Source organism: Gymnogyps californianus, chromosome 7, assembly GCF_018139145.2.
Source record: "Gymnogyps californianus isolate 813 chromosome 7, ASM1813914v2, whole genome shotgun sequence".
NCBI lineage: Eukaryota > Metazoa > Chordata > Aves > Accipitriformes > Cathartidae > Gymnogyps > Gymnogyps californianus.
In genome coordinates this window covers 44225917-44239058 of record NC_059477.1, presented here as the reverse complement: position 1 = coordinate 44239058, position 13142 = coordinate 44225917, and the positions used below count along the sequence as shown (strand labels likewise).

Below are 13142 nucleotides of genomic sequence, written 5' to 3'. Positions count from 1 at the left end.
AGCTGGGCAGGGAACAGTAATAAAAGGTTTTTATAGAGAGAAGTGGGTGCGATGGATCCAGTCTTCTTAAAGCTTTCAAGTATTCCCAATTTTTCATCAATAAGTTATTTTTGCCTTAATATAGGGTTAGACGAGAGTCACTGTGTAGTACTCTCTTCCCAAATTTATCAATGGAAGTAGTGCTAGGATGGTCAGAAACCAAAAAAAGCAGGCAGGAGGAAGGCTGACTGTCTATAGCAGAGGAATAGAATTTCTTTTAAGCTTGTGAGAGACTAGATTTTTAGTTCCTTATGCAGTTATTTTTCTAAAGACAGATGTTTTGTCCGGCCTTTACATTACTCATCATTTTGAAATATCTCTTCAGCCTGATATGTTTTATTTAACCTAATAAAATCTTAACCCTACTAAAGGTTTGATGCCGTAATGAAACTGTCAGGTGGTATCCCCTTTATTTCCAGCTGAAGTTCCTGACCCTGACCTGTTTTTATTTTTAAATCCCATGCTGTTGTGCTTTGACCATGTACAACAGAGCCGGAACAGGTACTGTGAGCTGATGGGGAAAGCAGGAGAAAAACCAGAAACCAGCTTAGAAATCACACTGGGGATGAACAGTATGGGTTTGTCTGTGCAAGGCACTGCTCATTCTGTCAAACTTGGATACAGATTGCTGATACTTAGAAAAGATAGTTTGCGTCCTCCTGTGCAATTGTACAGCATGTAATACTAATTGGTGGAGCTCCCTAATGCAGCTTTTTTTCTTCTTCTTTTAGAGCTTTCCTCCAAATCTGCTGAGTTGTCTAGTTCTTAGTTCTCCAGCTAAAATGCTCCTTTGCCCTTCCCCTGCTGCTTAGGTCTCCGGGCTTGGACTCCATGCTGGTAGTATCTTTAGTAAAAATGCCATCCTGTTTATCATAGTACGGGTGGAGAGGGAAGCACTTCTCCGTTTGCAAGAAGTTAGTCTGATTTTGCTGTTAGTTACAACTCCTGACCAGTCCTTGCATTCACACAGTGACAGGAGGTAGCTCCATGTCTACTCAGTGCTCTCGGGTACTTGAACTGCTCTGTTTCAGCCTGTCCTGCTTGTTCTTGAGAACAAATCTGAGCTTCAACTTCGTTGCATCTCAGGTATTTGGAGACAAGCTTGCACCCACCCATAGGCCTTGAAGCGCCTTGCAGATTGCAGAGTGAACAGGAGGAAGGCCTTAGCTTGTGCTGCCTGTTCGCTTGGACTTGAGCTTGCATCCATCAGTTATGTGGGAGCACAGCCATCCTGGCCTGGCTACCTCCACATATGGCAGCAGTGTTAGGGCAGACAATCGTCTGGGTGTTTTCCTGGAAGGACGCAATGTTATATGGCACAAAGCATTAACAGCTTCATAAGTACCGCTTAGGATCGGCAAATAAAGTATGGCATGCCCTAGCTGCTTTGGATCAAAGCCTTGTGGGGCACTGCGGACAAAGTCCGTACCTCCTGATGCTGTTGTCCCAGGGGGCTTCTGGAGTTTTTCTGCTTTACAGTCTGACCACACTGGGGCAGAGCCAAGAAAGGGAACCCAAATGGAGATGATTTTTTTTTTTTTAATTTTTTTGAGTTATTATATAAAGTGTTTTGGATTAAACACTCAAATGGCATGATAGCTCATTTTGGTTTACGATGTTTGGATGTGAGGTGTACGCACTATTCAAAAACTTTCAGAGTAGGTTATCCTTTAATATGTATGGTTAAGACAACCATCCAATATGTGGGAATCCTTGTGGTTCCAGTGCTTAGGAGACCCTTCAGAAAGGGCATTGGAAACCCAAGTTTTCCTCCTTCATGTCTCTTTATCCCTAACCACTGGGATACAATGTTTTAAGAAAGGAAAGATCCTTTTCTCTTTTGTGAATGGTGCCCAGATTTCCTTGTGGCTGTATTCTAAAGAGTATTTTAAAAGTTTAAATGCTAGGATGTCAACCTTCCAGAATCCTTTCTTAATCTTTCTGGTCACAAATATTAAATGGATTGACCAAGTTCCTGGATAGTGTGTTTGTTCAAGCTGCATTTTATGGATGTTAATAAACTAATTACTAAAAAAGCCCACAGAAACAAACCTATTCCCAATGAAAATATACTGTTAGTACCAGAGCAAGAGAGGTGAAGTTACTCTTGTTCTAAGGAGTACTACTTACTGAATAATCTTCCTTTAGAAAAGAAGTATGTGAATTAAAGTTATTCTGTTGTAATCTGTGAAGGGGAAAAGATTTTTTTAAGGCAGTGAACTCTTACTGAAATTGATATTTCTACTTTTTCGCTTCAAAACACAGGTGTATGGAAAAAATCATTAGCTGTAACTCATTAGCTCTGTTCAAGCAGCTGCAAACCTTTAAAAATTAATAATTTTCATCATGAAATGTAAAGTCTGGGTTGTAAGCTGTAGTATTCATTCAGTGCAAAATTTCAATTGAAGCTGACAGGGGGCTTGCAGGGTAGAGGTTGAGCAAGCACCCCCAGAATTAACCCACCACTATCAATTAAATTTGTCATCTTTAAACCTTCAAATAATTCCATCTTTGTAAAAGTGTCATTATGATGTAAATATACCAAGCCTCACCCTAAATTGATTTCCTTTCCCCTTTTAATATGGACTCCACAACTAGGAGAAATACTAACAGATCTCAGAATTTAATGAGAGCATTGACATAGTGGAAATTACTCTTTTAAGGTTATAAAATGCAAAAATTCCAGTGGCCTTTTCAAGAGGAAAAGGATGAAGGCATTTAAAAGCACTGCCAGAGGTATTGAGATGCAAAATCCAGTGGCTTTTGTTAAAAACTAAAACACCCCCTGAAATATTTGCATTACTTCCCATGAACTAGAGTGGAAATGCAAGAGGAAGTAGAAAAAAAAATTCTGCTACATATGATTTTGCGTGGGTTATGCTTGTAAGAATGAAAAATGGAAGGAGATTTTATGCTCTTTGAAATTGCTGAATCACAGTTCTTCCACTCGGCCTGGGGAGACTGAGATCAGCAGGGATTTCCTCAGACTACTGATGCAAATCCTGTGCTCTAAGAATGCTGCCTGATAGCAGTTTGCCCATATTAATAGAAAGTATCTCTACTGTAAGACTGGTATGAATGAATATGGACTGTAAAACTGATCATGGAGGCTTAAATGCCCTTTCTAAGGACTAACCTTGTGAAAAGAGCAGAGTCAGAGAATCTTTTGAGGTAAATTGTTTATTTTGCACCACTGTATTCAAATATACCACTAAATTCCCTCTCTAACTTAAGCATTGGGAAATCGGGTGCCAAGAATTGCAAGTGCTAGCAGGCAAAGCAAAGCCAGTTTTCATTGTTGCAAATCTCTCATTTTGACTTTGCAAGGAACTTTGATGTCCCACTCTGTAGTTAGGACTATCCCATATTGTGTTTTCCTCTGTAGATATATTTTCCTGCTTTTAATTTGAGGAATTCTGGCAACTTGGTCGAAGCTGCTGCTGTCACTGGGCTGTTACAAATCTGAAAAGTCCAAATGGTTCCACAAAGCATATGCAGACAATCCGCTTCAAGTCTAATGCAGATATATTTATTTCTGTTTGCAGAGTCTCAGAATGTGGTAGCCTTGCTGATATCTCTGCTAAGGAAAATCAACATTGCTGTGTAAATATTAACCATAGTACACAAAAACCCTCAAGAGAACTTGCTGTTGTTTAAAAATCATGCTGCTGATCTGTAGAGCTTGAGTGGCTCCACTGGAGAACGGTCATACTCATTCAGAATCCTTGTGTTGGTTCTTCCTCCTTGTTTTCTTTCCCCTATGTAAATATAGGTTATATCTGATGGTATGAGAAGAGACTTGGCGCAGTTATTCTTCACTCTGACGTTAGTAAGAATATCAGTAGGGTTATGGAAATATCAAGCCACAGTTGAATATTCACGTCTTCCTGAATGAGGCTAGGAATTGTGATGACTTATGATCTAAGAAAGAGATGTATGAAAGTCTGTTTTAGACTGGTCAATCCAAAAAGCTTTAAAATAAAGAATTTCAGTATATTGTGATGCTTTCCCTTTTCTCTAAATTCAGGTATGTGGCTGATTTACTCCTCAAGGGAAGGGTAAAATTCAGCAAAGGAAAAAAAATATGCCTGGTTTTGTTTCTTTGTGATTCACATTGCAAACCTTAAGAAGAAATAATTGAAAAGTAGTACTAAACAAATATTTTGAGTTTTGTTATAGTTTTTTTTCTACTTTTTGAGCTTTTATTATTAGTGGTTTAAGTTTTCCTGCTCAACCTTAATGACTATAAATTCAGTGAAAGACTATGTGACATAATTGTGCTGGAGTTTTCAGAAAGTGCTGAATATTATAGAATTCCACGGGAAATTATGCCAGTTTGCAGGGTTTCACTCTTTTTTTTTTTCTCTCTTTTTTTTTTTTTTAAAGATTCCCCCTCTGGCCACTTTTTTAATTACAGAATTTCATTATGTGTCTACTTCCCCCTGCTCCCAGGAAGAAGATTTTGGAGGCTGGAAATCTAAGGGCATTATGACACTAGGGATACTAAACTAAACCTAATTTACAGACTTGCAAACAACCTGAATAAAAACAATTTTCTTTAAATGCCTTTCTAAATTGATCAGCCTATAGCTTAAAGATTTGTGCATTGGTGGTTGAGCATTTCTTGCTCCAGTTGTATTTCCAGTGATTTCCAAGCAACATTTAAACTGTCTTTGTGCATCTTGAAGAAATAAGTAAGGTAAATCCCATACTTTACTGTGTTATGTAAATCCGTACCTTAAGGCTTTACATATATAATTAATTTGATTTTTAAAAACATCTATTCCAACCGAAGTATACATGCAGTTAGAAAATTATATGTAGATAAGTTGATGTATAGATAAAACATTACCATGACAAATAGGCCAAAGTTTCTTCTGATATGGAGAATTACCTCATTTGTCTGGATGTATTTGGCAGTGTTATATGGTTACAAGTTGAAACCAAATAATTGCTTTAAGTGGAGAAAAATGGAATCAACAGTATGAATGTGCTAACCTTTTTCTTCCTTTCTTTTTCCCTTGACTTTTGAGGAGTGTGTAGACTTTGGGATAGAACTGTGAATTTATTTACAGGTGACTATTAGATTGTAAAATACACATTAATCTTCCAAAAGGGGAATGAACTCCCTCATGTATTGTCATATTTTCTTACTCTCGTGTATCTTTAATTTCAGTCTTTGTGATCAGATGATGACGTTCAATGTAGCTTCTGATCAATTGATATTGTCAATTACTTTCAGAACAAATTTGAAAAGGTCCCTTTATTTTTAATGAATGGTCACTCTTGGGTGAAGACAGATGACATTTAGACTTTGATATTTTTGGTTTAGTGCAAGGGACAGTTTCATAGCATTGTTAAATAACACTGAAGAATATGCATGAAGAAGCATTGAGAAATGTCACACTATCAATGAGTGTTCACTATTTTCTACTTGGTTTGGTCATGGAATATTCACTGTACAGAGCCTAGTGGTCATGAATTTTCTTTGCCTTGTAACTTGCATAGTTAACATGTACAGAATTAATATCAAACTGACTTTGAGCCACAGGAACAGTAGTGTGTACATGTCTGTGTACTGTTGTGGGTGTAATTTCAACTGCACTTACCATTTATTTGCAGTAATAGTGGAAGCTCATTCATGAAACTGTTGTCAATCTAGGTCAGATTTTTACACTTTAGCTGTTTTTGATGATTCTGCAATGCAGAATGTTGTCATGAAGAAACATAGTTCACAGGAAAGTACAATGCTAAGTATCTTTGGTTGCAGTCTCACATTTTTATTTGACTGAAAATAGTAGCTCTCTTGTCAGAGTAGTTCCCTTTCCACTGCTTCTGCTGCTCTTCCTTCCCTCCCTGTTGCATTGTGCCATCCTTGGAATTTATATGGATAAACTGGTTCAACTCACTAGAACAGCAGAGAAATAACTCCACAATACACAAATTAACAGATTTTGCTGGTCTACTGTTTACTGTATGGCTACTTGCTGTGGGACCAGACAAATGTCAAAGGTCTGACAAAGTGGATGGAATTTTGTGTGTAGGAAATTTTTGGTATGGTAGAGCCTGGTTTGCGGGGGAGGGTTTGTGAGGAGGCTGGCTGAACATGACCTTCCCCTTCTGGCATTATTCAGCTATTGATTCAGTTCAACTGAAACACCTTGTTTCGATCTATCGCTTTTCTTTGTATGCAAGACCTGTGATGGTGCCCATGCGTGCTTAATTAAGGTGAAAGTAAGGTTTTTAAGACGTCAAAGTTTTTTACTATGTTGTATATCTTATTGCATCTTAAATGTCAAGTTTATCCCAAGATGATGTGAATACTTGATATATGCTGCCTGTCATAGCTGCTCATCAGGAACTAAGCCACTGTTGCTGAAACAGCTGACTTGGGTTGACAAGTGTTAATACAGAGACTCTTAAAGGGATCTATACATAAACCACAGTCTCTAAATATAAGAAAAGATCTTTTCAGGCTTAATTTCTAAAAAGCAAATAACACCTCAAAAACTTATATTTGGGTCAATAGGAATGTTATACTTTGAAAAGCACAAAGCAAAGAATAGGTGATCTATGTGACGGCATTACAGATTCATCAAGGAAATAATATTTTGTTTTCTTTTTCTTAGCTGCTAAATGATGTGAGGTGCATGGAATCTTTCTTAAAATGAAAGATGAACTTGTGGAATTTCTGTCTAATTACATTTTTAGTGAGATGTGCCCTCTCTTCTTAGAAAACAATACATATTTTTTGAATGTGTTTTTAGATTGCATCCACAATGTTGGTATTCACAAAACATCTGTTTGTTTCTCAACAGGTATAAAAAATAAAAATGAGTGAACTGGACCATGGGACATTCTTTACAACTCATAGGATTAGAGATGTAGGTATGTATGCTATCATGTTCAAATTTAATTGTTTTATCACAATCTAGAATAAACTACTTGTGAAATACTCTATGCAATTAATAGCTGCATATGAAAGCTGCTATAGCATTCTGATCATAGAATCATAGAATGGTTTGGGTTGGAAGGGACCTTCAAAGATAATCTAGTCCAACCCCCCCACCATGGGCAGGGACACCTTCCACTACACCAGGTTGCTCAAAGCCCCATCCAACCTGGCCTTGAACACTTCCAGGGATGGGGCATCCACAGCCTCTCTGGGCAACCTGTGCCAGTGCCTCACCACCCTCGTTGTAAAAAATTTCTTCCTTATATCCAGTCTAAATCTGCCCTCTTTCAGTTTAAAACCACTGCCCCTTGTCCTGTCACTACAGGCCCTGGTAAAAAGTCTCTCTCTGTTTTTTCTTATAAGCCCCCTTTATATATTGAAAGGCTGCAATAAGGTCTCCCTGGAGCCTCCTCTTCTCCAGGCTGAACAAACCCAATGCTCTCAACTTTTCTTCACAGGAGAGGTGCTCCAGCCCTCTGTCCATTTCCATGGTCTCCTCTGGGCCCGCTCTAACAGGTCCATGTCTTTCTTGTACTGGGGACCCCAGAGCTGGATGCAGTGCTCCATGGAGGATCTGACGAGAGCGCAGCAGATGGGGAGAATCACCTCCCTCGACCTGCTGGCCACACTTTTCATGCAGCCCAGGATACAACCAGCTTTCTGGGCTGCAAGCGCGCATTGCCAGCTCATGTCCCATTTTTCATCCACCAGGATCCCCAAGTCCTTCTCTGCAGGGCTGCTCTCAATCCATTCAGCGCCCAGCCTGTTCTCATACTGGGGAGTGCCCTGGTGGTGGACTTGAAAAAATGTTTCCACAATGAGGCATCGTCTGGAGTCATTTTGTCAAACTTGCTGTAGGCATATGGCAAATGAAAGTCCTTAGGGGAGGCTTGAAGGAGGATCATGGGATAGCTTTGCAGAATTTACCTTAACATTTTATACGGGACCCCTCTGCAAAACCGTATGTCAGACATATCGCTTCCAGCCACTATGCTTTTAATAGTGAATGGAAAAAATCTTTCTGCTAATACCTAATGACAAGTTTCACTACTAAAGGAACCTAAAAAAGAGGTTGGAAAGAAAAGGCCCATTCCTTATCCCTATAAGCTTCCTAGCTATGTAAAGTTACTGAGGATCTGTGCACTAAAGCTTTACAGTACTGGGGCAAAAGTTCAAGTATTTTCATTTACCATTATAATTGTATCTCAGGCTTTAGCAAATATTTGTTACAGAAAATTGTGAAAAGGCATTTTAAAATCTAAAAGTTTAATATTTTATATTTTTATTCATGTGTGTGAATATATGTGTGTATGTTTGTGGGTGTATACAAACATATAAAAATATATAAAATTTATTTTCTTTTTAAAATATAAGACACATGCAATACGTTACCTATTAAATACAAAGTTTGCATCCTATATGCCAAGACCCTGATTTTGGAGTTAATCTCACATGGATAGACCCTATTGACTTCAGAAAATTCCTCAGAGTAAAGTCCTCAGTAGAAGAAGAAACAGATAAAGATTAGTAGCAGAGATTCATAAGGTTCAGATATACAGGCGAAAGGAAAAAGCATATTGAAAGTAAAGATAAAATTAAATTATTTGGGGTTAGAGGTTTGGAAATTGAATCTTTCACTCCTCCTCATTCTTTTCTTAGATATGAGGGACATTATTAAGTTGGTGAAGATGAGTTACCTGAGGAAGTACCTCAGGTACCTACTTTCTCTTACATTAGTTCTATATGTAGCTATGTATATTTATATGTTTTATATAAAACTTTTTTAAGAGTGTAGAAAATACCAGATTATGTTGCTAAATTAAACTTGGGACTTTCAGAGACAACTCTAAGGTTTCCAAACATTGCCGCAAGCTTTTTTTGTTTAGAAACCCAACATAGTAATAACCTTTTTTTTAATCTAGGTACCACCAAGTTTAACCTTTATAAGTAAATGGATTCCCTCTGCACTGTTCTCTGATACATTTTTCTGTGGTTAGAACAGATTAAGACAACTCAGCCAAAGAAAAACAGTGCTTCTCCCTGATATTTTATAGCATTCCTTGTTCTTTCCACCTATTCGTTCAGTGGAATGGTTCATTCTCCCTTCCTAGTTGTTTTCTGTACTGTATTCGTTACTGCTTCCTGTACATTAGTACACTTTTACATTTTTTCATCCTGTTTTTCCATGCTTTTTGTTGTCAACCCTCTTCTCTCATTTTATATTGTGAGAAAGAAAGGGTGCAAAAAAGATGACATGGATATGTTTTTTGATCGTATCTCTTATCCTTACTACACTGTATTGAGGAATAAAGCTGGCATAGAGAAAGCAGGGTTTCAAAAGCCAGTGGTGAGTGAGAGCTGTCAAACAGGGACAGCAAACTGTGATTTCATTGAGTAGTTTAAGGAGATGACAATGCTGACATAGACCAAAGAAAACTGGTCAGGATATTGCAATTTTGAGTGCCATACCCAGATAGGGTTCCTACCCCTGGATGTCTATACCACAATTCAGAACAAGTGGTGTGAGAGATGCATGCTAGTGAAATAATTTAGGAACTCCTTCAGATCCGGAATTGGAAGTTAGAGTGGCAAGGCTAAAAGCTGACTATAGCATGAGGACTTTGTCAATGCATGCATTGACATGCGTGTAGGATGCATGTAGAACACTTCCAAAAACACTGACACTGGGTACTCACAGAGGTCTCTGCAGCAGCTGCAACAGGCGCTGCAGGGAGAGATTTAGATCTTTATCTCCTCTGGAAGATGACAGCGTCCCACCTTTGTTCTGACACTTACCTGCATCATAGTGTGCTATCCTGGAATTAACTGAGGATCTCTGATGTTGGAACGTTACGCTATCATGCTTTTCAAAGATCATGACGTTCACAAGCACCATACCAAGGAGTTGTACTTAATGACTTCTAGCAGTAGTTAACGTCATTTAGTAGTACTAGTAACAGCTACTGATTCTTTTCTAATGGATGTGACAGGATGCATCTGCTAATTTATATTCCAGGTGCTCCCAGGCATTGGCCTGCAGGGAGCCTGAATTAGAAATGTTATGAAATTGCTCTGAAGCTCCTGCCATGCCCTGCTGCTCATGTGTGTGGACACTGATGTTACTGCCTGAAATGACTCCTAGCAGACTAGAAGTGATTGTAAGCCTTTGGGAGCAGTAATGAAGGAGTAATGGGCTTAGGAGGAAGAACTGAATGAGTGGCTTTTCAGAGGGTTTGGTGACAGAACTTTTACTACTTTGAACATGGAATGATGTTCCATGATCTCTGCTGGACAATGTTGTAAGCAATCTCAGAAAGAAGGAAAAAAAAAATCTTCACATAAAATCTTGCTGACTTAAGGATGAGAACTTTAAATTTGGATTGATGGGAATAAAAGCCCATGGATGAACAAAGCTACCTAAAGGCCTAAAAACTGGGAGAAAGGAGATTATTCATACTAAGCTCATAGGAGGGATAAAATGGAAGAAATTAGTGGATCAAACTGCTGAACTTTTTTTGTGTAAGGTATATAGAGAATAAAAAAGTAGTCATAATACAAGATCAAAGCTATAACCTGGTTAGCATAACACTGATTTGGTGGAATAATTTGCATGTTGAGAAGATTAGTGGTGAAGAAAGCAGGGTTGACAAGCAGGAGGAAAGGAGGAAGCCTGCCTGTATGTAGGTGGTGTATCCTCTCAAGTTCAGAGAGTGGAAACTGCAAAGGGATTGCCTGTGGAAACTGTAGATGATGATTAGACGGGAAGAAAGACACAGTTCTGTTTTGATGGGAGTCTGGCGCAGGCCAATAAGCCAGGAAAATATGTAGATTAATATGAGGCAGCTATGTATCTGAGGTTACGTTGAGCGTGCTTCTCTCTTTCTGTTGACAAATCTTGTTCAGACAGGATTTGCAGCCTTGGTTTTCTGAATTTGTTCTGATACGGCTGCTGGTCTTCTCCGTCCTTGGCTCACTCAGTTTTAAGTGTATACATAATATGCTTTGGATTAAAGTGACCATGAAATGGTGGAAGTTATCATTCTTAGGAAGCTGGCGAGGGGGAAGAGAAATAAAGGTAGTGGATTTTAGGAACGTGAACGTAAGCTCAAAAGAGGACTCCATGGTAAACTTGAGGTAACTGTTGTTCTGGAAATATGGTAATCCCTCAAGGAAACTTCTTAAAGGGATCATTGTAAATTATCTTCACTGTGTGGTGAAAGACCAGCTTGGTTAAATCTTTATTGACTTGAAATGCTTTTTCAGCAAAACTACTTCCTTTGGGTTTTTTTTTTTTTGGACAACAGTCTTTCAATACTGTCACGGTCTTTCAAATACTGATGATAGGACTGTAGAAAGTGGACATTAAAATCCATACTGCATGCAGCAGAAACCAAGTACAATGTTTTCCTTGCAATTTAGTGCCTTTCTCTTTTTTAAGGAAGTACGTTGTTTCCCCAGGGGCCTACAGAAGTTTAATAGAGAAATGATGCTGTTCTTATGGGTGGAGTTTCAATAGGAAATGTAACTGCAACTCATTCTGTTTACATATAATTAGTAGTTTATATACCTTTTAGAAAAAAATTACTCTTATTGCTCAATCCATAGATTCCAATAAATATTGAGGTAGTTTTCCAATTTGTGAAATAATGCATATACTGAAACTTACATATTTCTGTATTAGAACTTACTAAAAATTCCAGTAAACCCCATTTAAAGTGAATTATTCTTTAAGTTCACATGTAAAAAATCCTTTTTAAATAAACTCGTTGTAAACAGACAAAAGGTTAATGTTCCTTATATTATTTCTACTAGCTTATGTTTGTTTCATATTCTTATTCACCAACTAAAAATCCCTTTGTTATGGAAACTTTTAATGTTTAAAATATACTGTTTCTAATTTCTATCTATAATGCTTTCATTTTATGACTCGCGCTTAAAATATTTCTCCAGAATTTGAAATGACTGTGTGTGTTTTATGTGATAACTAGAAAATCTGGTGATTCCTATGAGAAATGGTCTTTGCAGCCAGAAGTATAAACCTGTTGACTACAAACATCTATATGAACTTGCTGCGGTAGAAAAAAAGGCATCTGCAAATATTCAATTAAAGGTATGATTTTTATATTATTTGTAATGTGAATGATTTTAGAATTCAATGATCATATTTCTTTTCACTGCCCCAAGGAATCTGAGAATGAATAGGGATAATAAATTGCTGTAACAGTGTTCAGCAAAAGGGGGCAAAAGATGAGAGTTTATCACAGCATTATTGTGATTTGGACACATTAATGTCAAAGTGTGGAATTTCTTTGAATCAGAGATGCAAAATATGTGTGGATTCTGCTTCCCAAAAAGACAGAAAAAGTTTATATTTGAGTGCTTTGAGGAAATTCATCCAGACTTATTACATAAACTACTCAAAATACTGGGGGTAATGAAGAATTTACGGGAATAAATGGGAAGGGCAAGTTGATCCAGAAAGAAAAAAAAAAAAACCCAAAAAAACCCCCACCAAAACAAAAAGATATGAAGTGAGGATTTCCAAAAGTCAAGCTGAGGTAGATCTTGAAAAGAAAATTAAAAGGATTTTATAGCCATAAAATGTAAATGTAGAGCTAGACAGTTAGAAAGGTATAAATAGCTGCAGTATGGCCCAAATGGTAAATAAGAAAGTCGTCTATTTAATACTGGTAAAGTTTAATGAAAACTTTACCTCTACTTTTATTAAGAATGATGATTTATAATGTGTGGACAAAGCAGGGTCACTAGCAGAACTGAAGAAGCAGCAAAAGTTGGGGCTGTTGAACTGGAAAGAAGACTTAAGTACCAGATTTTCTCCATCCAGTAATGCAATTTCACATATTCATATTTTCTGTAAGTCTGATCTTAGAGACATTTAATAAACCCATGCAACAGTGGGTGGTACCATATGAGTTGAAAATAGCGAAGTAACTTAGTATATCAAGAAAGGAGATACAATTTTGGAAGCATTTTTGACAATGATACTCCCAAAGTCTTTGATGATGTGCAAGTTAATTCGAGTACAAGGTGAAGAGAAGAATTTGTAAACCCAAGAAAGAAAATGGAAAGTGAGGACCAGTCTCTAAATATGGGGGAGGACAGGGTGAACACTGGTAGCTCTCCAGAC

General features: G+C 37.7%; 1 protein-coding gene across 3 annotated transcripts in view; it reads left to right on the top strand.

The window, feature by feature from the left end:
- CCDC148 (coiled-coil domain containing 148) overlaps window positions 1–13142 on the top strand; it is an 81795-nt gene that overhangs the window by 13100 nt on the left and 55553 nt on the right. For all 3 annotated transcript variants that reach the window (XM_050900204.1, XM_050900206.1, XM_050900205.1), the window contains exons 2-3: window positions 6858–6927; window positions 11983–12104. In XM_050900204.1, the coding sequence (XP_050756161.1) occupies window positions 6873–6927; window positions 11983–12104 (177 nt within the window). In that variant the 5' untranslated portion in view covers window positions 6858–6872. The remainder of the gene's footprint in view (window positions 1–6857; window positions 6928–11982; window positions 12105–13142) is intronic.